This window comes from Panthera pardus, unplaced genomic scaffold (assembly GCF_024362965.1).
Source record: "Panthera pardus isolate Hobbes unplaced genomic scaffold, ASM2436296v1 HiC_scaffold_13, whole genome shotgun sequence".
NCBI classification, from domain to species: Eukaryota; Metazoa; Chordata; class Mammalia; order Carnivora; family Felidae; genus Panthera; species Panthera pardus.
Window position 1 is genome coordinate 7,444,921 of NW_026526688.1, and position 24,414 is coordinate 7,469,334.

At 50.8% G+C, this 24,414-nt stretch overlaps 2 protein-coding genes across 2 annotated transcripts; both read right to left on the minus strand.

The window, feature by feature from the left end:
• Positions 1 to 725: 725 nt before the first annotated feature.
• LOC109260752 (ubiquitin carboxyl-terminal hydrolase 17-like protein 6) lies at positions 726 to 2,985 on the minus strand. Its single transcript, XM_053900784.1, has one exon. It carries the CDS (start codon positions 2,947 to 2,949, stop codon positions 1,342 to 1,344), a length of 1,608 nt encoding a protein of 535 aa, XP_053756759.1. The 5' UTR covers positions 2,950 to 2,985; the 3' UTR covers positions 726 to 1,341.
• A 3,301-nt stretch (positions 2,986 to 6,286) lies between these two features.
• Positions 6,287 to 9,126, minus strand: LOC128776415 (putative protein FAM90A23). Its single transcript, XM_053900666.1, has 4 exons — positions 9,085 to 9,126; positions 8,399 to 8,598; positions 7,869 to 7,977; positions 6,287 to 7,228 (listed from the first exon to the last, which is right to left on the minus strand). Exons 1-4 carry the CDS (start codon positions 9,124 to 9,126, stop codon positions 6,287 to 6,289), a joined length of 1,293 nt encoding a protein of 430 aa, XP_053756641.1.
• Positions 9,127 to 24,414: the final 15,288 nt, after the last annotated feature.

Genomic DNA, 24,414 nt, shown 5'->3' on the forward strand with positions numbered 1-24,414 from the left:
TCACATGCTGACGTTAGTTCCCACTAAGTGTGGTATGTATGTTTAATGCAGACTGGAAACAACAACAACAACAACAACAACAACAACAGCAGCAGCAGCAACAACAGGCTTTATCCTGTCAGTGCCATTGGCAAACGACCAGAGATCTCCTATATGGCCCCCCTCCCCTGGGGGGAATTGAAGGATGATGCACTAATTCCCATTCAACAATGTATTTAGTGAGTCTCTCGCTCCTGAGAAATGAAATACAGTTGTGACTTAGAGCATCCATCCATACCCTGACCTGAAATACCACATTGTTGCCTCAGTGTCCACTTGAGACTGTTTTTCTGAGGTGTACAACCGAGGACCAAGATTGCAATGCAACTGACCAGAAATCCCTGAGCCTCCTCCCTTGTGGAGGAGATTGTCCGATGGGGGGATGGTGGTCAACTCTGCGGAACAAGGTAGAGCTGCTTGGTGGCTGAGCAATAAGAGGTGGGAGAAGGTTCCTTTCCCCCATTTGCTCTGCAGCCTCATGGGAGGGGGATTGTTAAGGGAACCGAATCTAATGAACATGGGCCAGGATGGCTCCACCCACCCGTCTCCTGAGAAATAAGCATTTATTTGCTCTTTGCCATTTCCAGGCAATTAGCCAATGTTCACATGAACATGTGGAGACTTTACAAAATAGATTATGTATACAAGGAAACACTTTGCACAGTTATGAATTCGTGTTTCCTTCTGCTCCTCTCCTTCTGACACAAAACATTCCTGAAAAGGCTGTCTGCTCCCACGTAGAGCTAGAGTTCTTCCCGTTTCCTGGTCATTTGCCACTTCTCCGTGTGGAAGCACTGAGATTGTTTCAAACTCCTTCCCCTGCCGGCGCATGTTTGGATATCACCGAGAGTCCCCACACGCACATGTTTGGGCACATGGACTTTACCGATACACAGAGAGTAGGGAATGGGATGATGGGACCGTGAGTCCCAGGCATTTTCACAGGGACTCCCGGGGCTCTGCCTTGTTTCCACCTTCATGCCTCATTGGCCACTCCCTCTGACCCTTTCAGGCTCTGAGAGTGCCCGATGATCCTCGGTGCTGATGGAGGGGAGAAACCTTGCGAGTCCCCAGCATAATCCACACCTCTCCAATAACCTCATTACAGACAGCCAGCCTTAAAGCTCAGGATTCTCCAGGTCCACTGGAACGCCATAGCCCATGAATCCAGCCAGATTCATGGTCCCTCCACATGTCTGGATCACACCCACCTACAACACACAAAATATGGCCTACAAGGGACTGTGAGTGAGTGAGTAGTGAGTGAGGGCGGGTGAGTGTGCACGTGGGCAGGCATGTATCTCAAAGCCTGTAGTGGGATCCCTGCACTGCTTCCTGAGACCTCTGTCCCTTCTTGTTCTTCCTCTTGGTAGCTCTGGCTCTGCCGGGGAGACAAGGGACTTGGTTACTGGCCGTTGCCCTCTGAGGTGGGATGTCCCTGGCTGAACTGTTGAGCCGGTAGATGTTTGGTTCACGGTGATCCTTTCCCATCTCGTCTCTGTATTTGGACTGGTGAATTAGGACTGCGTCGGGGGGAAGGGCAAATTCTAATTTCCTGAGGTTGAATTCAGACTTGGGACGGTGGCTTTCTTGGAGGAATCTCCACTGGTCTAACGTGATTGCTGGCGGTGGTGTCTCTTCCACGTGATCCTCCAATTGTGGCACCTCGATGTCGGGGTCGGTTTCGGGCCCCCCTTGGGCCGCAGCCGTGCCTGCGTGGTCAGCCTGGAGGGATGTGGATTCCCCAGCACCTGGCTCACTCCCACGGTCTCTTTCCAATTCACTCTTCTGGATGTAAAAGAGGACATAGGCATGTTGGCTCAGGGCAGACGTCGCATCACTGGCCGTCACCTTCGCATCATCCATTTTGTACCACTGGCCGTTCCCAGCTTTGATGTAACAGAAGTAATGTCCGCTGTGACAATTCCAGCCCGCGTGCACCAGCACGGCATAGAGCACATAAGTCAGCGACCCCCCGTTCTGCCCAGACACGTATCGTCGCATGTCAAGGCGCTCAGGATATTGCACTTCCTTAGCCAGTTTGCTGCCCGTGAAATGGCAGAATCGTTTCAATACCAGCATCAGGACCTTGGAGCAAGTGTGCAAAGTCAACGTCTTGGAAGCAGGTACCTTGTCGAGACAGGTACTACAACGATAGGCATTTTCACCGTCCAACTGTTCGGGCTTCACCAAGTGTTGCAAAGCTTGGCTCACACTCTGAGCCGCCCTGATATCCAGGCTAATGTCCAGGTAAGGGTCCAAAGTGCTGGAGACACCCTGGCAGTGGAGACACTGGATTTGAGACCTCCAGTACCCGCCAAAGATTTGCCGGATGAGGGTGGCGTCCTGAGCCTGAGGCTCTGAAGGCTTGTCCTCACGCAAACACGCTTGCTGCATAGCATCCAGAGTGAACATCAGAAACTCATGGGCATCCTCCTGCCTGTGTGTGTGGAAGGCAGCGAGCAGTTTGGGCGGAGGCCGGATCACATCTCCCGGACGGCAGAGGGCCCGGGTCACGTGAGCCTGCAGAGCACACAGCACGCAGAATGGCTGCCTCCCACAGCTTCGGGAGTGCTCCTGGGACAGCATGTAGCCGGCGAGGGGTGGTGTGTACGTCAGACACTGCAGCGCCGCATTCGCATAGCACGTGTTCCCCAGGTTCTGCAGGCCGGCCCCAACCACAGAAGGTCTCCTCCAACTCACGGGTTTCTTTGCGGGGGGCAGACCTATTGACGCGGGAGCCCAACCGTTCGGCAGGTCGCAGGGTGTGTGCGATGACGGTGACGGCTTCTCAGGCAGAGTGGGTCCTCCGTGGCCTTCAGCACCACCCGTATTTGACCCGCAAGGTTTGAGGTTTGGAAAGACATGGATCTGAGACTCCTCTGGGCAGTGGGAAGAGGGCGTCTCCATGTCTCCTGAAACGTGGAGCCTCACGTTGCAGAGCGATGCTTCTCTCAGGAGGCCAGTCTCAGAATGATGGCTGTGGCCCTCTCCTCAGCCCTCGTAAAGCTCGCCCCACCCACCTGACTAGGACCACGTCATCCAATCAGCCGCCAGCTGGAGTTGGATGAAGGGTCTTAGGGTGTGGCCACTCTTCTGCAGACAGACCACTCAGCCCAGCCTTCCTCCTGCCCCTCCCTCCTCAAGAGGCACACACACACACACACACACACACGTTTCACCACTTTCTCCACCTCCCTCATTTCCATCGCTCCCTCTCTGGACAGACGGACTTGAGCATTTCCAACCTAGAGGAAATCCTTTTTTGAGTATCCACTTTGCTTTTAGATAACACAAAGTGTCAAGGAATGACGGCCATGAATTTGTTAGGCTATGGAAATCGTTTTACCAATTGAGCTCTGGTATCATGTAGGAGCACCTCCTCTCCGTCAGCCAGAACGCATGGGACACCAGCAAATTATTCTGGAATGATGACTGTCCATGGATTTGATTCTAAAACTCCTGAACTGTCTCCATAGGATCTGTGTATACAACTATCACGAAGGTCCTTTGAAACACGTCTGTCTACCAAGGGGTGGCCGAGAAATTGTCCCAAGAAATATCCTTGGCCTGGTTGCGGGCTTTGTAAATGCTTTCTTCATTTTGTAGCTCCCTTCCCAATAGGAGAACAAATCCTAAACCCATCATTTGCCAAAGTGTCACTGGTATTCCTAGCAAATCACATAGCAAGGTAGGTACAGGTTCCCGTGGTTCAGGACATGTTTGTTGTGGATTTGTGACATTTATAGACGGTTTGAAATGGGAATTTAGACATGCAAGGAACAATGTCCCCTCGAGGAAACTGTGGCTTTAATGTGTCAGTATCTCTAGACCAGATTTCAGAACTGACCAGGTCTACTGAAAATGTGCTTTCTTCTCTACTGTTTGTTTGCTTTTCACTTTTAACATTTTAATTGATTTATTTAGAGAGAGAGACAGAGAGAGAGAGACGGAGAGACAGAGAGAGACAGAGAGCGAGAGAGAGCGCTCATGTGGACAAGCCAGGGAGAGACAGAGAGAGAGGGAGAGAGGATCCTCAATTAAACAGTCACCTCCTCAGGGTCACCAACTAGGAGGAAAAGGCTGCGAGCACGTGAGGTGTCTCAGTGCCAAACACACTCATGTGAGGGGAAGGAAAGGGGCAAGAGGTCAAGGAGGACACCCAATGGGATGCACAAAAGGAGTCTTCAGACTCTTGTGACCACAGCCTGAAGACACGGCCCTCTCCCTGCCTGGTGCCCTCCAGCCCCACCCACCGTTTCCTTCAGCCTCTGCCTGGCCTCACTGCATGGGACCGGACCACGGCCCCACCTTTACCCGCAGCATCCTTACCCCTGCCACACCCATGCCCACACCTCATCCCAATGCTCTCCGCCCTCGGTTGGCCCGGCCTCACGTCCAGGCCTTTGCTCCACCGGGCCAGCCTGGCGCCAGCCACTCTCAGGACCACACCCCAAGGAGAATCTACCAGAGAGTGGGCAGAGGAGGGGGGCGAGCGAGGCCAGGGCACAAGCACACCTTTCCCTGTTCTTCAAATATCCGTTGGCAGGCGCCAAGTTTGGACCTGTTTCTGCAAGGAATCATCTCTCCCTTTGGTTGTCATCTCGTCCTAGAAAACCGGTTGTGTTTTCACTGGACGGTGTTAGATGGTAGGAACTCTCACGTGACTGGTCTGAGCAAAGCAAGTTGCCCTATTTAACGTAGTGACTTGAGCCAGTCCATTCCACACCTTCCTGCAGCATAAAGCTGACCCCTGTCCCAAGACGAGACACCTGCTCCTGTCTGAGGGCCTGGCCCCAACAAGGCCATTCTCCCTGGGTCTGGAGCCTGCCGGTCTTCAGACTCCACGAACACCCCCTTGCTTCTCTAGCCTCAGCCCCGGCCACCTGCCACGTGGGCAAAGAGGCCTGCAGAATTGCTTCCAAAGAACCTTTGACCACCTAATTCTCTGTCCTCTCTCATCAATCGCTCATCATTCTACGTGTCTATCTCCTAACTCTCGTGTCTCCTTCCCCTCTCTAGTATCTATCTGTGGAATGTCTTTCTCATCCTTTCCTTTGTATCTCTTCTATGCCACCCTCCTTGACGTGACTTGTGAATGAAAATGCCTTTGAGAGACATGCGGACAGCAGCCCCTAACGCTGATTGATTTCCCATGCACATGTTCTTTCAGTTCATGGGTTTTTATGTCGACAGACAGAGAGAGAGACAGACAGAGAGAGAGAGGGAGGGAGGGAGGGAGGGAGGGAGGGAGGGAGAGAGAATGTGGGGGAAGGTTAGAGAGAAAAGGAGAGAGGTGATCCCGAGGAGGGAGGGAAACTCAAAGTTCAGTCTCCCCAACCCTGAGATCATGACGTGAGCCGCCTCCAGGTCAGACACTTCTCTGACTGAGCCACTCAGGCATCCCGACCCTCATCGGTTTCGAATTCACCTCTAGCATTGTCTTGTTCCCAGGACACTTGGAGAGACTTTATCTTGAAAGGAGAAGAGAGGTTAACCCGTGTTTCTTTGCTGCTTCTGAATCCTTAGTTGTTCTCCACTAGGTGAGGATCCAAGTCCCCAGTGCACTTGGGAACAAATGCAGGATTCTACTCTATGTGACGGGAAACTACAGTGTACACACAAAAAAGAAAACCATGCACATTCGGTCGTCTCTGAGCAAATTTTATTAGCTGTGGTAACACTACACACAACGTTGCACTACCAGGGAAAAACAAAAGTGCAGACAGCATGTAAAATAGTCCCCGATATGATCTGCAGAAAAACGATATCAGTGAACTATTCTAAAACAAAAGATTGCCTCCACTTGCCCAGCCCAGACTGGAATCATTCCTCCGGTGTCCCCAAATTCAGACATTCGCAAACCCGATACACATTCATTTCGCAGATCCTTAAGTTGACATTCGAGTGGACGACCTCTTGCTCTCCTGGCGGGGAATTTCTCATAGAATCTATTGAAACGGAAGAAACGAGACCTTGTTGATTGAGACGGAGCCGGTGAACCAGAAGGTGTAGATGCATAAAGGAAAAGTGCGCCATGAGCGTCTGCACGTGGGCGCTCAACCCACTCCCCGCCCCAAGCAGGACACCAAACACAGTGTGGACGCAAGTTTTTGTCCTTGCAGGTCTTTGGGGGAATTGCTGCTTTAGCAAAACTAGGTCACGGCCCTGCCTTGGCCTCCACTCCGCAGTCACCTGCTCGGGGTCACAAGGGCCAGAGGACGAGTGTCCGAGGACATGAGGTGTCTCACTCCCGGTCGCTCTCCTCCGAGGACGAGGAAAGCTGCAGGTCATCGTGGAGGATGCTCAGGGAGACAGGCACACAGCCTCCCTCAGACTGGTGTGTGATGGGTGGACCCTGGCCAGGGGGGACTGGCCTCTCGGGAGGTGGCAGACAGGGAGCTGCTATGAACCTGGAGCTCCAGCCGCCTTTGTCCAGGCGGCTGAAGACCATTCGCAGGGGCTGGCCGGGTGCCTGCGGACAGGGCGGACACAGAGGCCAGGGGCACGCCTGGAGAGTGTCCAGGTGAGGTTGGGGGCGTGGAGGCTGGAGGCCCCTGCTTTGCACCGAGGCAGGTGTCTTCCTGGTCAGTTGGGCTGCCCCCGTGGGACCACATGCACTTGTCCTTGCTGGACGACACAGACTCTGGCGCAGCCCCACATGGGTGCTCCCTGTGCTCTTGTGGGGTGGCTGGAAGGGGCTGCAACGTGGTTTCTTTCGGGGGTTCTGGCACGTGTCGTCGGGGAGCGGGGCCCATCTCGTGCCTGGTGTCTGGATGTGGGGCTGGGGACTCGCAGCCAAACGGGTTGGAGGAGGATCAGGGCTCCCCTCAGGACGCTTGGCTGGTGCCTGGGCGTGGCCAATGCCACACGCCTTGGAGACGGCCCTGGAAGCTTCGAGGGAGGCACATCGGGGCCGGTGTTGTCTCAGCTGGACACCGAGGCCTGGATCCCGGGCAGAGCGTTGGTGTGCCGGGGCAGGCGGGGCAGGCCGGGCAGGGGTCCCCACTTGCTGGGCATCCTGTCGGCCAGCAGGCGGGAAGGTGCTCGCCGCAGGTCTCCCGAGAGGAGCAGCCGACGGGGACAGCTGTGTCGTGTCAGGCGTCCCGCTAGGAGGCTCAGCCGGGACGTGCGGCTCCAGCACGGACACCCTCTTGGTGCTGTACACGGGCATCGGCCTGTGCGGATGCTGTGGGAACACACAACACACAGACAACGGCCATTAGTCCTTCCTCCCCACCAAGGACACATGCACGACAAGCACAGCAAAGAAACCGACAGAAACGCAAGCAACCGCGAGACACGGGAAAGGATTGTACTGACAGAGGACAAGGGCCTCCAGCTCAGCGTCGATCGGGAAGAAACACTGGGCAGTAGCCCCTTGATGCTTTGATTCCATGGGAGCGACGGACCAGAAAGGTTGTGCATCGTGCCTGCCTCCCGAAGTGGACAAGCACGTCCATTCAGGCTTCTAGGGAAAGTACAGGCGTCCTGCAGGTGGAGGTTCGCGGTGGGGGCTACTGAGTTTGGATGGCCAATGGGGCGGGTCTATGTGTCACCAGGGAAAGATGCCTGTGCCTCCCAAGAGGCCTAGGTGTGGGCACAGCGTCCCGAAATTATGTTGGCACGCCCAGCCGGCACCCGGTTAGCACACATGCAAGGAATCCTGCCGGATCATGGACACCCGGCAAACGTGGCTGGAAAGGACCCGCACGGAAATCCCCATGTTGACAATCGGGGCGGACCCCCTTCCTCAGCCAGGAGGGCCGGCAAGCCCGTCACATCCCCGTCCCCAGGAGAGAACGAGAGCAGGGACGGGGGACACTCACCCTCACATAGTCGCAGGATTCTGTGGAGTCCCTCCAGGCTCGCTGCTGCCTTCCAGGGGCTATCCTGGGGAATCTCTGCAGCAGCGCCTTCCTCTGCTGGGCTTCTCGCCTGCACGACCAAGAACGGGAAGGTGAAGGAGCGGCATTTCGTGTGTTCACCTGGGGAGCGAGTGATGGGGCTTGGGCAAGATCTCCTTTCTTCATCTGCCCCCCTGGCTCCCACTCCAGCGAGCCGTCCAGGTTGGCCCAAGACGTCCTCGTGTCGAGAGCCGTGTGCGCCACTGCCTGTCATTTGCCGCCTCCCCCTGTCTCCCTACCCCAGGACACACAGCCTCAGGGACTCCCCCAGAGCAGCACAATAGGCTCGTGAGGTCCCCTGGGGGGCGGGGAGCTCCTTTCTCTGCCTCCCCCACCCCTGTGTGTGTGTGTGTGTGTGTGTGAAGACGACACAGCACCCAGTGTCCGGGTACAGAGACTCAGCGACCTGAGCTGCCAGCCCACGGGCAGGCCGGAGCCGGCCGCATCCTCACCTTTGTCCCTCTTCCATGTCCCTCGCAGCCTGGTTGAAGGGCCCGGGCTTGTGCTGGTCCTGCTGCTGGGGTGGTTCCACATTCTCCTTCGGCTTCCTGGGGACAAAGGCCTGGGGGGCCAGGCACCCGTCCCAGCGCTTCATGGGGCACCTGGTGCTGGATGCGTTGTGCCCAAAGGCTCCGCAGTCCTTACACTTGAGCTGCGGACCAAGGAGGGGTGGGGTGCTCAGTGAATCAGCACCAATCACAGGCCAACTGCAAAGGACATGACAAGGACACACTCGGGGAGCGGAGGACTGGTGTGGGACAGGGCACATCGTGGACGGCTCGGGAGGTGCCAGGAGATGGAAGTGCCTAGGATTCTACCCAAGCCTCTGTGAGGGACGGACCGGGAGTTGGGATTGCAGGTCTCAGGCCGCGTAGAATGAGCCCCACGCCACGATGGGGACAAACACCAGGCTGGACGCGACCCTACGGCCGAGGGAGCTTATCCCAACGGGCAGGCTGCTGAGATGCCAAGGCAGGCCACCGTGGGCTAGGAAAGGACGACCGACTTCCGGACACAGAGTCTTCATTCCCTCGTCATGTGCGATCCCCGGCTTCAGAGGCATGGCTCCCCCACCCCCACCCGACCCAGCCCCTCCAACCCGCCCACTGGTTCACCACGCCTCCAGGGCTCCACTTACCCGAGGATCCTCGTCCTCTAGCCTGGGAACCCTGGGCGCCATGGCTGCTCTCCGTTGCCTCTTCCCGTTTGGGGCTTTCAAGGGTCTGGAAGGTACGTGCTGGGTGTGCCCACCCGCCATCTGCCCCATCTCCTTGAAGGGTCAAGTCAGCCTTGCTTGAAGATGGGTTTCTGGACTTGCTGAGTCAATGGGAAAAGGAGAGTCATTCCCACAGACACAACGACTCCTTCATGAACCTTCCTCCCCCAGCGGGCACGAGGGGGCGTCATGCCCACCAGGTCGGACACGGTCCTCACCTGGGAGGTGGGACCTCTCCCTCCTGCATGTTCTACACGCTCTCCCGTGGACCCACCCGCAGGACGGCACCCTCAGGCAAGGCCGTGGAGGTGGTCTTGCGTGACTCACCGGAGAGACTTTCGGGAAGTCTCTCCCAGGGCCCTCCGGAAGGAAGACCACACACAAAGTCCTGGCCCCCACGGACACCGCAATCCACGCTACGGCGATACTCCCTGTGGCACCCAGGGTTGCATGTGCACCGAGAAGGATGCTTGCCTCTCCAGAATGTACCTCTCCTACTTGACCCCCAGAGAAACCACCCTCAAAGACAAAGTCAATGAAAACGTTTCGTTTCTGCTCGACTCGACTGGAAGCTTCCCCACGCAGGGCCTGAACCCTTTCCTTTCATGTGGCCTTGACGGGGCCCCACGCTGAACTCACGTGTCAGCCGTGGCAAATGAGTATTTGCCGTGAAATTCGGGTGAACAAGAAAATTCCTTAGGCTCTCAGGCCCCACGGCGACATGGAGCACGATGCTGTCACTGCTCCTGCACGCCCTCACACCAGTCCGACTCTGGGGTTCAGTTCCTTTGGAAGCAGAACCTCATGTGCTCAGGAACACCAAGAGCCACGCCTTTCCTCAGTCTCTGTTCTCACACTCGTCTTCAACACTAAAGCGTCCTTCACCTGGTGAGTCGAGGCGCATCACAACCTCCATTTCCTCCCTGTCCCACTTCTGTGCAAGCTCGTGTGACCCCAGATCGTCCCAACCCACCTGAATCGCCAACGTGCTCCTCCTGTGTGTCAGGAGACGTCCAGAGCGGCGGGTGGCAGGCGGACTGCCGTGGCGGAGACTCAGCGTCCGTCCGGCGTGCCCGAGGGACGGTCAGTGAGGGACACTTCCTTCCTTCCCGGGCTCTTAGACCCGCCCAAGGTCACGTGACCTCTCGGGCACTTTAATCCCAGGCAGCCCATCACCTTGGTGCTCCTCACGTCTCCACACTAGGAACGAATCCTGGAGGTTTAGCGATTTCTTGCCGTTGTAACTGGTATGCATGCATGTGGAGATAGACGTTTCAGAACACATCTTCACCCTTGGAAAAAGAGACTCGTGTGTGCATGCCTGTTTCATTCGTAAACTGGTGTTTCTCGTGGGCCTCCAGGGAAGCTTGCGGGGCCCCTGGCCTCACGTACGTTCCTGTGGTTGGGGGCCCCTTCGGCGTCCTCCGTGTCCAAGCTTCTCCCTTTCCCAACGGGAGCGGTGTGTCCGTGAGCTATTTGCAGTGTCCCTTCACTCCACACCCTGCCCTGCCCTCCCCGTTCCCCTTTCTGTCTCTAGGGCGGTGACTGCGCTTGCTGGGACCTTCGGAGGAATGGGATCCTATGTCCCGTGTCCCCTGGGAACTAGCTGCCTTGGCACTTGGTCTCGTGACCCAAGTCGCTGTTCCTGACAAGTCCCTGTGTTGACGCGGGGGGGGGGGCTCCCTGTGTCCGACGCCCCTCGTTTGGGGCTCTTTGTTGTTGCCCATCACCTCGGACGTTCTGTTTCGCTTTTGCTCCCATTGGGGGATGTTGGTGTGATTGCCACCATTTCTCCTGGCCTGGCCTGGCTGGCCTCAGCCACGGACACTGTGTCAGGGAGATGTCTTTGGGATCCCGAAGGGCCAGACCCAAGGGACAAGGTGCAACCCCATCGGCGGGGCATTCCTGAGTGTCATGCAAGCGAGCGCCTTTCTCCCACAGCAGTGCAAAAGCTAGCGGCCCCACTGGCCGAGGTGAGGGCCTGCGTCGGCAGTGCCGTGGGCACCCTGGATGGTTTCCCTCCTTGAACACTGGCGTGTATTGGGCGTCGTGTGCGCTTTTCTTTGGCCTTTCCTATCTTCTCCGGGAGGCTGCTCCTGTGGCCTCTGTCCACTGCCCTCAAGGCAGGGCCCTCCCCCAACCTGGGGCCCTCCAGCCCGGTCCACCGCTTCCTTCAGCCTCTGCCTGGCCTCCTCACTCCATGGCACCATACCCCGGCCCCACCCTTACACGCAGCATCCTTACCCCTGCCACACCCATGCCCACACCCTTTCCCAATGCTCTCAAACCTCCGTTGGCTTGGCCTCGCTTCCAGGCCGTGGCTCCACGGGGCCAGCCTGGCGCCGGACACTCTCAGGACCACTCCCCAGGGAGAAGCCCCCAGAGAGTGGGGGCGGGGGAGGGGGCGGGCGAGGCCAGGGCACAAGCACACCTTTCCCTCTTCTTCAAATATCCGTTGGCCCCCTCCCTGCTTGGTTTTGTACCCCTCCCTTTTTTTATATTGTTTTTCCTTCCCTTCCCTGATGCTCATCTGTTTTGCACCTTAGAGCCTTCATATGAGTGAAGTCATGTGATAGTTGTCTTTCTCTGACTCATTTCGCTGAGGAGAATACCCTCTCCTTGTAGCCGCATCGTTGCGAATGGCACCCTGTTTTTCCTTTCGATCGCCTCGTAATGTTCCATTGTATCTATATGTGCCACCTCTTCTTTTTCCATTCCATGCATCTATGGACATTCGGGCTCTTTCCATCCTTTGGCTATTGTTGATAGTGCTGCTAGAAGCTTTTGGGGGTGTTTGGGTGCAGGTGCCCCTTGGAAACAGCACACCCATATCCCTTGGATAAATACCTAGTCGTGCAATTGCTGGCTCGTAGGGTCGCTGTGCTTTCAGTTTTTTGAGGAACCTCCATGCTGTTTTCCAGAGTGGCGGCGCCAGTTTGCATTCCCACCAGCAGTGCAAAAGAGATCCTGTTGCTCCGCACCCTGGCCAACATCGGTTGTTGCCTGACTTGTTAATGTTAGCCATTATGACACGTGTGAAGTGGTAGCTCATTGTGATCTTGCTATGGATTTCCCTGATGATGAGTGAGGTTGAGCATTTTTTCATGTGTCAGTTGACCATCTGGATGTCTTCCTGGAGCAGTGTCTATTCATGACTTTTGCCCATTCTTCGCTGGATTCGTTGGTTTTTGGCTGTTGAGTGTGATCAGTTCTTTATCGATTTGTCTACTGAGCCTTTCTCTGATGTGTCGTTCGCAAATATCTTCTACCATTGATGATTGAGCTGATGTGTTAGTGTAGCTGATCTGTTTCCTTCACGGCGCAGGAGAGTTTTCTTTGGATGAGTTCTCAATAGGTCGTGTTTCCTTTTGTTTCCCTTGCCTCCGGAGACGCGTTGAGTAAGAAGTTGCTGTGGCCCAGATCACAGAGGCTTTTCCCTGCTTTCTCCTCGAGGGTTTTGATGGCTTCCCGTCTTACACTTAGGACGTTCCTCCCTTTTGAGTTTCTTTATGTGTACGGTGTCAGAAAGTGGTGCGGGTTCCTTTTTCTGCATGTCGCTGTCCAGTTTTCCCAGCACCGCTTGTTGAAGAGACTGTCTTTATTCCATTGGATATTCTTTCCTGCTTTGTCAAGGAGTAGTTGGCCATCCATTTGTGGGTCCATTTCTGTTCTCTTGAGCTGAGTGTCCGTTTTTGTGCCAGTACCATACTGTCTTGATGATGACAGCTGTGTAATTACAGCTTGACGACTGCGATTGTGATGCATCGAGCTTTCCTTTCTTTTTCAACAGTGCTTTGGCTCTTCAGGGTCTTTTCTGGGCCCATGCAAATTCTAGGATTGTGTGTTCCAGCTCTGCGAGGAGTGCTGGTGTTCTTTGGATAGGTGTTGCTTGGAGTATGTAGATTGCTTTGGGTGGTACTGACATTTTACCCATATTTGTTCCTCCCAACCAGGAGCGTGGAATCTTTTTCCATTATGTTTTCTGTCTTCTAAAATTTCATGTAGTTTTCAGTGTATAGGTTTTTCATCTCTTTGGTTAGATTTATTCCTAGGTATTTTATGATTTTGGGTGCAATTGTCAATGGGACCGATGCTTGATTTTTCTTCCTGTTGCTTCATCATTGGTGTATCGGAATGCAGCCCGTTTCTGTGCATTGATTTCACATCCTGCACCTTTGCTGAATTCATGGATCAGTTCTAGCAGTTTGTGGTGGAATCTTTTGGGTTTTCCATATGGAGTATCATGTCGTCCACCAAGAGGGAACGTTTGACCTCTCCCGGCCAATTTGGAGGCCTTTGAGTTCTTTGTGTTGTCTGATGGCTGAGGCTAAGGCTTCCAATGCGATGGTGAATAACAGTGGCAAGAGTGGACCTCCCTGTCTTGTCCCTGTCCTTAGGGGGAAAGCTCTCAGGTTTTCCCCATGGGGGATGATATTCGCGTTGGGTCTTTCGTATATGACTTATATGGTCCTTCTAGCCCTACTTTCTTGAGGGTTTGTATCAAGATAGGATGTTGTATTTTGTCCCATGCTTTCTCCGCATTGATCGAGAGGATCGTGTGGTTCTTGTCCTTTCTTTCCTTAGATGTGATGAATCACATTGATTGTTTTGTGCATATCGAACCAGATCTGCATCCCAGGTATAGATCCCACCTGGTCGTGGTGAATCATTTTTTGGATATATTCCTGTTGGATCCGATCGGCTGACAACTTGTTGAGCAGTTTTGCATCCATGTTCCTCAGGGAAATGGGTCCATCGTTCTCCTTTGTCATGGGGTCTCTGTCTGGGTTTGGAATCAAGGAAATACTGGCTTCGTAGAAAGAGCTTGGAAGTGTTCCTTCCGTTTATCTCTTTTGGAGCAGCTTCAAGAGAATGGATGTGAACTCTTCTCTAAATGTTTGGGAGAATTCCCCTGGAAAGCCGTCTGGCCCTGGACTCTGTATTTTTCTTTTCGTGGGGGGTGGGGGGAGGGGGAGATTTTTGATTACTAATTCATTTTCTTTACTTCTTTTGGTCTGTTCAAATTTTCTTTCTTCCTGTTTCAGTTTTGGTAGTTTATATGTTTCTTGGGATTTGTCCATTTCTCCCAGATTGCCCATTTTATTGGTGTATAATTGCTCACAATATGCTCGTAGTATTGTTTGTATTTCTGCTGTGTTGGTTGTGATCTCTCCTCTTTCATTCTTGATTGCCTTTCTTTGGGTCCTTTCCTTTTTCTTTTTGAGCAAACTGGCTAGGGATTTATCAATTTTGTGAATTCTTTCAACGAATCAGCTCTGGTTTCACTGATCCATTCTAGTGTCGTTGGTTTTGTTTTTTTTTTTCTTTTTGTACTTGTGTTTGTTTTTGTGTTTTGTTTTTTTTTTTTTTTTTTTTTTTGGTTTCCATAGCATTGATTTCTGCTCTAATCTGCATTATATCCTGTCTCTGCTGGTTTGGGGTTTTCTTTGCTGTTCTTTTTCCAACACTTTAAGGTGAACGGTTAGGTTGTGTCTCTGAGCCGTTTCTTCTTTCTTTCAGAAGGCCTGGATTGCTATATACTTCCCTCGAATGACCCCCTTTGCTGCGTCCCAGAGGTTTTGGCCTGTGGTGTTACCGTTCTCCTTTGCTTCCATGGACTGTTTAATTTCCTCTTTAACTTCTTGGTTAGCCCATTCACTCTTAAGTAGGGTGTTCTTTAGTCTCCAAGTATTTGTTACTTTTCCACATTGTTTCTTGTCGTGATTTCGAGTTTCATAGCATTGTGTTCTGAGAATATGCACGATATGGTGTCGATCTTTTTGTCCTTGTTGAGGGCTGATTTGTGTCCCAGTATGTGGTCTATTGTGGAGAATGTTCCGTGTGCACTGGAGAAGAATGTATATTTGCCTGCTTTAGGATGAAATGTTCTGACTATATCTGTCAAGTCCATCTGGTCCAGTGTGTCATTCAAAACCATTGCTTCCTTGTTGATTGTGGGTTTAGGTGAGCTGTCCGTTGCTGTAAGTGGGGTGTTGACGTTCCCTCCTAGTATGGTATCATTCTCAGTGAGTTTCTTTATGTTTGTGATGCATTGATGTATCTATTTGGGCGCACCACATTTGGTGCACAAATGTTTACAATCGTGAGGTCTTCTTGGTGGACAGACCCAATAATTATGATATAACGCCCTTCTACGTGTCTCGTTAGAGTCTTTATTTTAAAGTCTAGATTGTCCGATATCAGTATGGCTACTCCTGCTTTCTTTTGCCAACCATGAGCATGAGAGATGGTTTTCCATCCCCTTGCTTTCAATCTGAAGGCGTCTTTAGGTCCCAAGTGGGTCCCTTGTAAGCAGCATATGGACGATCTTCTTTTCTCACCCATTCTGTTACCCTATGTGTTTTGATTGGAGCATTGAGTCCATTGACGTTTGGAGTGAGTACTGAAAGGTATGAAGTTATTGCCATTGTGTTGCTTGTAGAGTTGGAGTTGCTGGTGGTGTTCGCTGATCCTTGCCAGTGTTTTCTGCCTGTGGTCTGTTTTTTTCTTTTATGTCTTTTGTCCCCTGGGAGAGTCCGCCTTCAAATGTCTTGCAGGGCTGGTGGAGTGGTCAGGAACTCCTTTCATTTTTGCTTGGGAAACTTTCCATCTCTACTTCTATTTGGAATGACAGCTTTGCTGGACAAATAAGTTTTGGCCGCATACGTTTAGGACTCAGTGCAATGAATATAGCCTGCCACTCATTTCTGGGCTGCCAGGTTTCTGTGGATAGGTCTGCTGCAAATGTGGTCAGTCGTCCCTTGTAGGGGAAGGACTTTTGTTTCCCTTGCTGCTTTCATGATTCTTTCCTTGCCTGAGTATTTTGTGAACTCCACTAGGCTCTGCCTTGTTGATGGTTGGACGTTGTCGAATCTAATGGGAGTCTTCTGTGCTTCCTGGATTTTGTGTGTCTTTCCCAGGTTAGGAAAGTTTTCTGCTGTGATGTGCTCACATAACCCTTCTACCCCCTTTTCTCTCTCCTCGTCTTCTGGGACCCCTATGATTGTGATGTTATTCCTTTTCAATGAGTCGCTGAGTTCCCGAATTCTTAAACCCTGCTCTTTTGCTTTAGTCTCCCTCTTTCCTTCTGCTTCGTTATTCTCCATTGCTTTGTCCCCTCTATCGCTGGTTTCCTGCTCAGCCTTATCATCCTTGCCGCTGTGGCATCTGTTCCAGATCGCAGCTCGCTTGTAGCATTGTTTATTTCATCCTGGCTAGCTTTGCCTTCGTTTATCCCCACAGAAAGGCATTCTCATCTACTTTCGACCCCAGCTGGTATTCTTATGATCGTGATTCTAAATTCTGGTTCAAACATCTTGCTTGTTTCTATCTGTGTTGGTTAAGGGCCTGGCTGTCCTTTCTTCCTGCTCGTTCTGTTGGGGTGAATTCCGTTGCTTCGTCCTTTTGACCGAAGGAAAGGAATGAATAAGATAAAAGAATTCAAAACTAAAAAATAAGAAACAACACACACACACGAATCACACAAATGATGCTAGATCCTGGGTGAGTTGTGGTCTGGTTGTTGAAATGGGCTTGATAGATTAGAGGAAGAAGGGAAAGAACATAAAAAAAGGAAACCGTATGAAAATTTGGAAAAAAGAACACAGTGAAATAGGATAAACTGAAATGATGGAATTCAAATGGAATTTGACACATTGACAAAAAATTAAACGAATATAGTCGAAAAAACCTCAAGGAAATTATTTTAAACCCTGGAAAATAACCACATATTTTTTCTCTTTCTGTCTTCATGAAAAAGAAAAGAAATGAAAAAGACAAGAAAAGAGATGGACCAGCGAACAGACTGAAATACGAGTGAAGTTACATTGTTGTCCCCTAGAAGTCAAAGGATGAAGCACTTTGTAGTCCATACACTCAGAAGGCGGAGAGACTTGGGTTCCTGAAGAGCCAGGTTGGCCCAGTTGGGCGGTGCTAAGTGTCACGGCTCTGTTCTCCACTAGATGGCGCAGCTAGCCTACAAGTGCGGATTGCCGGGGCGCTTGGAGGTGCAGATGCGCATGCGCGGGAGCGGAGCCCTTGGCGTCACTCAGGTGCCCAGTCTGTAGTATCTGAACTCGGCTGTCTGCGACCAGCAATCCTACCCCCGTCCTTTCTCTCCGGCTTCTGTCCACTCGCCGCTTTTACACTGTCCGTGGCCCAGCCGTCAGGTTGCCAGGCGGCACCTTCCTCGTGGGATTTACCTCCCAGGCGGCTGTGTTTCCCGACCCCTCACTTCTGAGGGCCCGCGGCTGAGACCTGCTCAGGTCCTCTGCGTCAGGGTCTCAGCGAGCAGTGGCCGGGTGCCGGCCGCACCCGGGAACATCGGCAACACCGTGCCGCCGCCGATGCCCAGAGACTGAGGCTGGGTGCCAGCCTGCGCCCGAAAACGTTCACGCGCTGGTGTAGCAGCAGCGTTTCGAGGATTATGGAAAATCACCACACACTTCTGGTAGCGGGCTTCCCCCTTAACGACCTTGTTCCAGCACCAGCGAATGTGGCTGTTCTCCGGGGTCTGCTGGGACCTCTGGGGTCGGCTGGGGTGGCCACACAGACTACCTTGTGTCCTCGCAGCAGGGGAACCGCCTTTCTCCGTGTGGTTCGAGACACCCCTCCTCCACCCCTCCAGTCTTCACTCTGCTCTCGGGATTCGCCCTTCCGACCAGAGCACCGCCAGGTATCAGATGCGGAGTTTCGCACTCTGCCCTCCCCCTGTTTGTACAGTCTTCATGGAATTGAAACCCGCTCCTTTCTCCTTCCTCCCTTTTTGGTTCAGTGCCTGTGGCTCTTGCCACATTTCCACTTTCTCCCCAGCTGCTTTTGGCGGGGGGAGGGGAGGGCGAGGGGATTGCTTTCCCCATATTCTGCCCCTGTCTCCGTCCTCTCTCTGCAGGCAAAAACAGCTCCCTGCCCTCTGTGGCTTCTCTCTTCCCCAGGTCACCTCTCTGCGCCTCGTCCCCACTGAGTTCTGTGGTTCAGGTTGGGCAACCCATTGCGTGAATCCTCAGATCAGTTTTCGAGGCGTGCAGGATGGTTTTGTGTTGATGTGGCTGCATGTTATGGATGCAAGACGCAAAGAACACTTCCATGCTCTTCTGCCACCTTGGCCCCTCCCCCCACACTGCCTTTTCTGTATCGTCACCAGTACCCTTAGGAATTGCAGGGTGACTTCTCTGAATTAAGCTTTCCGTGAGAAATCCAGATTAGGCTGGCTGGATTTGGCGAGACCAAATAACGCTGTTCCCATTGCCATGATTGCTCCCACATCACCGCACGTGAGGCCACCTCCTGGTTTTCCATATGCAATCTTCTTTGCTAATTGTCAACAGTTTTTAAAATTGAATGTCTTGACTTCACTGGATTTATATTTTGAAAGAAAAGTCCCTGGAATGCCTGGAAAATATATCGTCACCAGTGGCCCGAGCAGCTCAAGGTTGTCTATTTTAGCTCAGAGTCCAGGGTCCAGCACGGCCAAAGTGAAGTCACAAGGAGGGAATCCTAGACCCACCAGACCTTCTGTAAATGTTAGTGGTCGCCTTTATGCCCCACGAAATGCTCAGGCTGAAGTGCAAGGCATGGAGACTCCGACCTGCCAGCCTGAGCAAGTGCCCAATGCCAGGTCCTCCTGGAAGTCTAGGCAATGCCCGTGCTGGCCAGCGGCGCCCCCTGCTGGACAGAGAGCAGTGTGCAAGACTCCCTCTTGTGACCTCCCCCACGGATTACAGAGCCAGAGGTGTGGACTTCATCATGTGTGGGTGGAACACGTGACACACGGCCACCCAGGAAGAGCTGGTCCTAGTCATCTGGGGAGATGACTGGATGCTTATGGAGGCCGTCTTGAGATCCAGATCAAATATTGTCCGTGTGTGTGTGTGTGTGTGTGTGTGTGTGCGTGTGATATTCAGGTTTGAATCCAGGAAGAGAAAGTTGGATCCCAAAATTTCTACAGGATGACCTAGCATGGTTATTTTCTGTGGCTTTTCCCTTCGTGGCTCAGTTGCACATACACTGTTTGCGTTTTACCCACGATTCTGCCCACTTTAGAATCAAATCCACAGGAAGGATAGATTTCATGTGTGCATGTCTTTTGAGATCTAACATGCAGCTAGCCCTGTTGAACTCTTTGACTGAGAAAGTGCCATGTCATCACTCATCTGTGGAATAGAAAACAAAATAGAAGAACCTAGGGCAAGCGAAGAATAAATAAAATAAGATAAAATCACAGCGGGTGCAAGCCATAGGAGACTCTTCAAAAAATTTTGTTTTCTCTTTATCTTAGAGAGAGAGAGAGAGACAGAGACAGAGACAGAGACAGAGACAGAGATACAGAGCATGACGAGGGGAGTGTCAGAGAGAGGCGTGCACCCAGAATCCAGAGCAGGCTCCAGGCTCTGAGCTGTCATCACAGCGCCGGACACGGGGCTTGAAGTCTCAAACCCTTAGATCATGAGCTGACGGAATCAGAGTCCACACCGGCTGAGACACCCACGTGCCCCAGGAGAACCCTTAAGTGTAGAGAAGAAAGTGAGGGTTGCTAGAGGGGAGGAGTGGGTGGGCTCCCTTGGCAACGGGCGTTATGGAGGGCCCCTGTGGGGGTTGGCAGTGGGTGTTTCATGTAAGTGACGAAGCCCTAAATTCCACCCCTGAAACCAAGACTGCACTCAATGTTAACTAAATTTGATTTCAATTTGGAAAATGGAGGGGGGAATGGGTGCCTCAGTCGGTTGAGTGTCCAACCTCAGCTCAGGTCAGGATCTCATGGTTCGTGGGGTTGAGCTCCACGTTGGGCTCTGTGCTGACAGCTCAGAGCCTGGAGCTGCTTTGGATTCTGTGTTTCTCTCTCTCTGCCCCTCCCATGCTCACACTCTGTCTCTGTTTTTGTGTGTGTGTCTCTCTCTGTTTATTTAAACGTTTTATTTCATGTTTAAAACATGAAAACAACAGACCAATAAATTTTAAAAGTAGATGAAGAAAAAGTATTTTTCCTCTATCGGCTCTGATATTTGAACATCCAGAATTCAATAAGATTTCCTGTACAAAATTCACATGCTGACGTTAGTTCCCACTAAGTGTGGTGTGTATGTTTAATGCAGACTGGAAACAACAACAACAGCAGCAGCAGCAACAACAGGCTTTATCCTGTCAGTGCCATTGGCAAACGACCAGAGATCTCCTATATGGCCCCCCTCCCCTGGGGGGAATTGAAGGATGATGCACTAATTCCCATTCAACAATGTATTTAGTGAGTCTCTCGCTCCTGAGAAATGAAATACAGTTGTGACTTAGAGCATCCATCCATACCCTGACCTGAAATACCACATTGTTGCCTCAGTGTCCACTTGAGACTGTTTTTCTGAGGTGTACGACCGAGGACCAAGATTGCAATGCAACTGACCAGAAATGCCTGAGCCTCCTCCCTTGTGGAGGAGATTGTCCGATGGGGGGATGGTGGTCAACTCTGCGGAACAAGGTAGAGCTGCTTGGTGGCTCAGCAATAAGAGGTGGGAGAAGGTTCCTTTCCCCCTTTTGCTATGCAGCCTCATGGGAGGGGGATTGTTAAGGGATTGTCAAGGCGCTCAGGATATTGCACTTCCTTAGCCAGTTTGCTGCCCGTGAAATGGAAGAATCGTTTCAATATTAGCATCAGGACCTTGGAGCAAGTGTGCAAAGTCAATGTCTTGGGAGCAGGTACCTTGTTTAGAGAAGTACTATGATGATAGGCATTTTCAGCATCCAACTGTTCGGGTAATTCCTGCTGTACCTCATACTATTTATTTATTTTTCTGAGGAGCATCCTTAAATATTCCAAGTTGTCCTCTAGAAGTGGGATCAACCCTTGATACCATGGAAGCTTCTGGAATGGTATCCTTGGCACACTTCATCCGTTGAAATTTAAAATCCCTACTATGGCCCACCAACTGCTAATGCCAGCCCAGAAGCCCCAGAAAGTTGTCCTTGAGCAACTGAATTGCCACATTGTTATTTTAGTCCAAACGGGGCCCCACAACCACTCTTTCTTCTCAGAAAAATGGGAGATGGTGTCTCTGCTCATGTGAACCTCCACAGAAGCTGCTGTATGTGATCTGGAGCCCTGGAACCACCATAGCTAAACATGGAGGTATAAGAATGGCTTTCTTGCCCAGCCTGAGTCTCTGGAAGTCATCATATCCAGGGTACACTGGTGCAGTACTCGAAGACACTTTGGAGACTGGGAGCTGCCATCCTGCACACCCCACAAGTTTTCTAAATCTTCCATAGGAATCTAGGGACCACACTGAAGGCTGTGTCCTCCCTGTTGGTATAGGGGCACTGTAGGTGATACCCTCCTACAGCCCAGTCCAGTCTGATCCTCTGCAAATATTTTTAAGTGACCTTGAAGGTGTGAACTGAGAAGTCTGGAGCTCCAAGGGCTGAGTGGAGAAAATGCAGAACTGGTCCCGAGCAGTGGGGGCTAAAATAGTAATGACAGGTTGAGTGTCCATTTGCCACTGGGATTTTTTGTGCTGGTGTGGGCATGCAGTCCTGCCTGCTTCAATGGGGACCAAACTCATGAAATCTGGTGGCCATCCTGTTGCAAGCATACTCAGGATCCCCCTCCCCCTTCTCCCCTCCCAATAGGATTTGCATGCAGTTTTCCAATTTGTCCCAGACCCTCCTCCAGGCTGGCTTTTTTCCCCCTCTGGTGGTTCACCTTTTCCTCATGTAACAGATTTCATGTACAGACCTAGGGCTCTAAACCCAATCCATCCCATAAAGCTTGGTACAGTCACTTTGTCATTCACTTAGGGGATTCTACACCCAACTTGCTTAATTATCAGTATTTCCCATATTAATAGCAGTGTAATTAATATTATTAATGATGACTATTGTAATTCTTTATCAGTAAATTTTTTATCATGAATTATTTTTGTTGATGCCATACTACATTTTATAGTCTCTTTTTTTTTTAAGTTTGTTTATTTTGAGAGATAGAAAGAGAGAGAGAGAGAGAGAGAGAGAGAATGTGTTTGTGCATGAGTGGGGGAGGGGCAGAGAGAGAAAAGAAGAAAGAGAATCCCAAGCAGGCTCCGCACTGTCAGTGCAGAGCCCAACATGGGGCTTAATCTCAGAAACCGTGAGATAATGACTTGAGCCAAAATCAAGAGTTGTGTACTTAACTGACTGAACCACCCAAGCACCCCTATAGTCTCTCTTTTCATAAAATGGGTCAGACTTTTTGATGATGATTATAAAGGATTCTCCAGAAGACCTACAATTCACACACTCACTTCTATGTCCCCACTGTATGAGTTAAAGTGTGTTCCTCCAGGGAGCCTCCTGAAATTTTGCATGTCCCCCTCTAGATGCATTGACACGTCTGTGATGATATGATAGTAGAACCCTGAGGAGGACTTCCTTTGCCAGACTGATCCTCTAGAAAAATGTTTGTCTGCTTGAGATTTTTTTTTTTTTTTGTACGAAGTGATGTCTTTCTGTAGAGATGGTGGACTTATCTCATATTTCTTCTCTTTCCTGATCCCTCTCCATTTCATCCAAGCTAAAAATTTCATCCAAGCTAAAAATTTGTCACCACACACAGAGTTAGAGCCAGCCATCATTCATTTAACTCACCTCCGCACTTTTTAGAAGCATCAATTCATATTATGTTTCTGAGTTAAAATCATAGGCTAAAGATAAATTGATTAGCAAAATGTGGTCTATCCATACAATGGAGTATTATTCAGCCTTAAAAGAAAGGAAAGGAAGGAAATTCTGACACATGTTGCAACACACATAAACCTGGAGGACATTAAACTATGTCAGGCAGTCACAAAAAGGCAGATACTGTGTGATTACACTTATACGAGGTGCCTGGAATAATCAAATTCACAGAGACAGAAGGTAGAATGGTGGTCACCAGGGGATGGGGGAGGGGGAAATGGAGAGTTTGCATACAATGGGTAGAGTTCCAGCTTAGCATAATGAAAAGAGTTCAGGTGGTCGATGGTGGTAATGGTTGGACAACAGTACGAATGTAATATCACTGAACTGTTTAATCCAAAATTGTTAAGATTGATAACGTTACGATACATAATCTTCTAAAAATAATGAAAAGAATCACAGGCTGAAATGCTTTCTGGGTCCTCTGTCTGAGACACAGTTCATTCCTTAACATGATTGTTGCCATGCAAAAGTGAACCTCAAATTATTTCACTACTTGCTCAGTGCTCAGCTAACATGTTTGTATCCTTTCTGTACCTCTTACAACGATGTCAAACTGAATGTCTTTGTCCAATATGCTTAATTAGTAGTAGGTTTATTATTTTGAGGGAGAGTCACAGGTGTTTTGCTGGTTGTGGGCTTGCTTGTGTTTTCAGCGTGAATCAGTCTCTCTGGCTGCTAAACCAATTGAGCACCACATATTCCATCTCAGTGAAGAAAGATAGACTTTTCTTTTGTTTTTAATTAATTAATTAACTAATTAATTAATTAATTTTTAAAATTTACATCCAAATTAGTTAGCATATAGTGCAACAATGATTTCAGGAGTAGATTCCTTAATTCCCCTTACCCATTGAGCCCATCCCCCCTCCCACAACCCCTCCAGCAACCCTCTGTTTGTTCTCTGTATTTAAGAGTCTCTTATGTTTTGTCCCCCTCCCTGTTTTTATATTAGTTTTGCTTACCTTCCATTATGCTCATCTGTTTTGTATCTTAAATTCTTCATATGAGTGAAGTCATATGAGATTTGTCTTTCTCTGACTGACTTATTTCATTTAGCATAATATCCTCTAGTTTCATCCATGTAGTTGCAAATGGCAAGATTTCATTTTTGACTGCCGAGTAATACTCCATTGTGTGTATATACCACCTCTTCTTTATCCATTCATCCATCGATGGACATTTGGGGTCTTTCCATACTTTGGCTCTTGTCGATAGCGCTGCTATACGCATTGGGGAGCATGTGCCCCTTCAAAACAACACATCTGTATTCCTTGGATGAATATCTAGTAGTGCAATTGCTGGGTCATGGGGTAGTTCTAGGTTTAATTTTTTGAGGAACATCCATGCTGTTTTCCAGAATGGCTGACCCAGTTTGCATTCTCACCAGCAGTGCAAAAGAGATCCTCTTTCTCTGCATCCTCGCCAACATCTATTGTTGCCTAAGTTGTTAATGTTAGCCATTCTGACAGGTGTGAGGTGGTATCTCACTGTGGTATTTCCCTGATGATGAGTGATGTTGAGCATTTTTTCATGTGTCAGTTGGCCATCTGG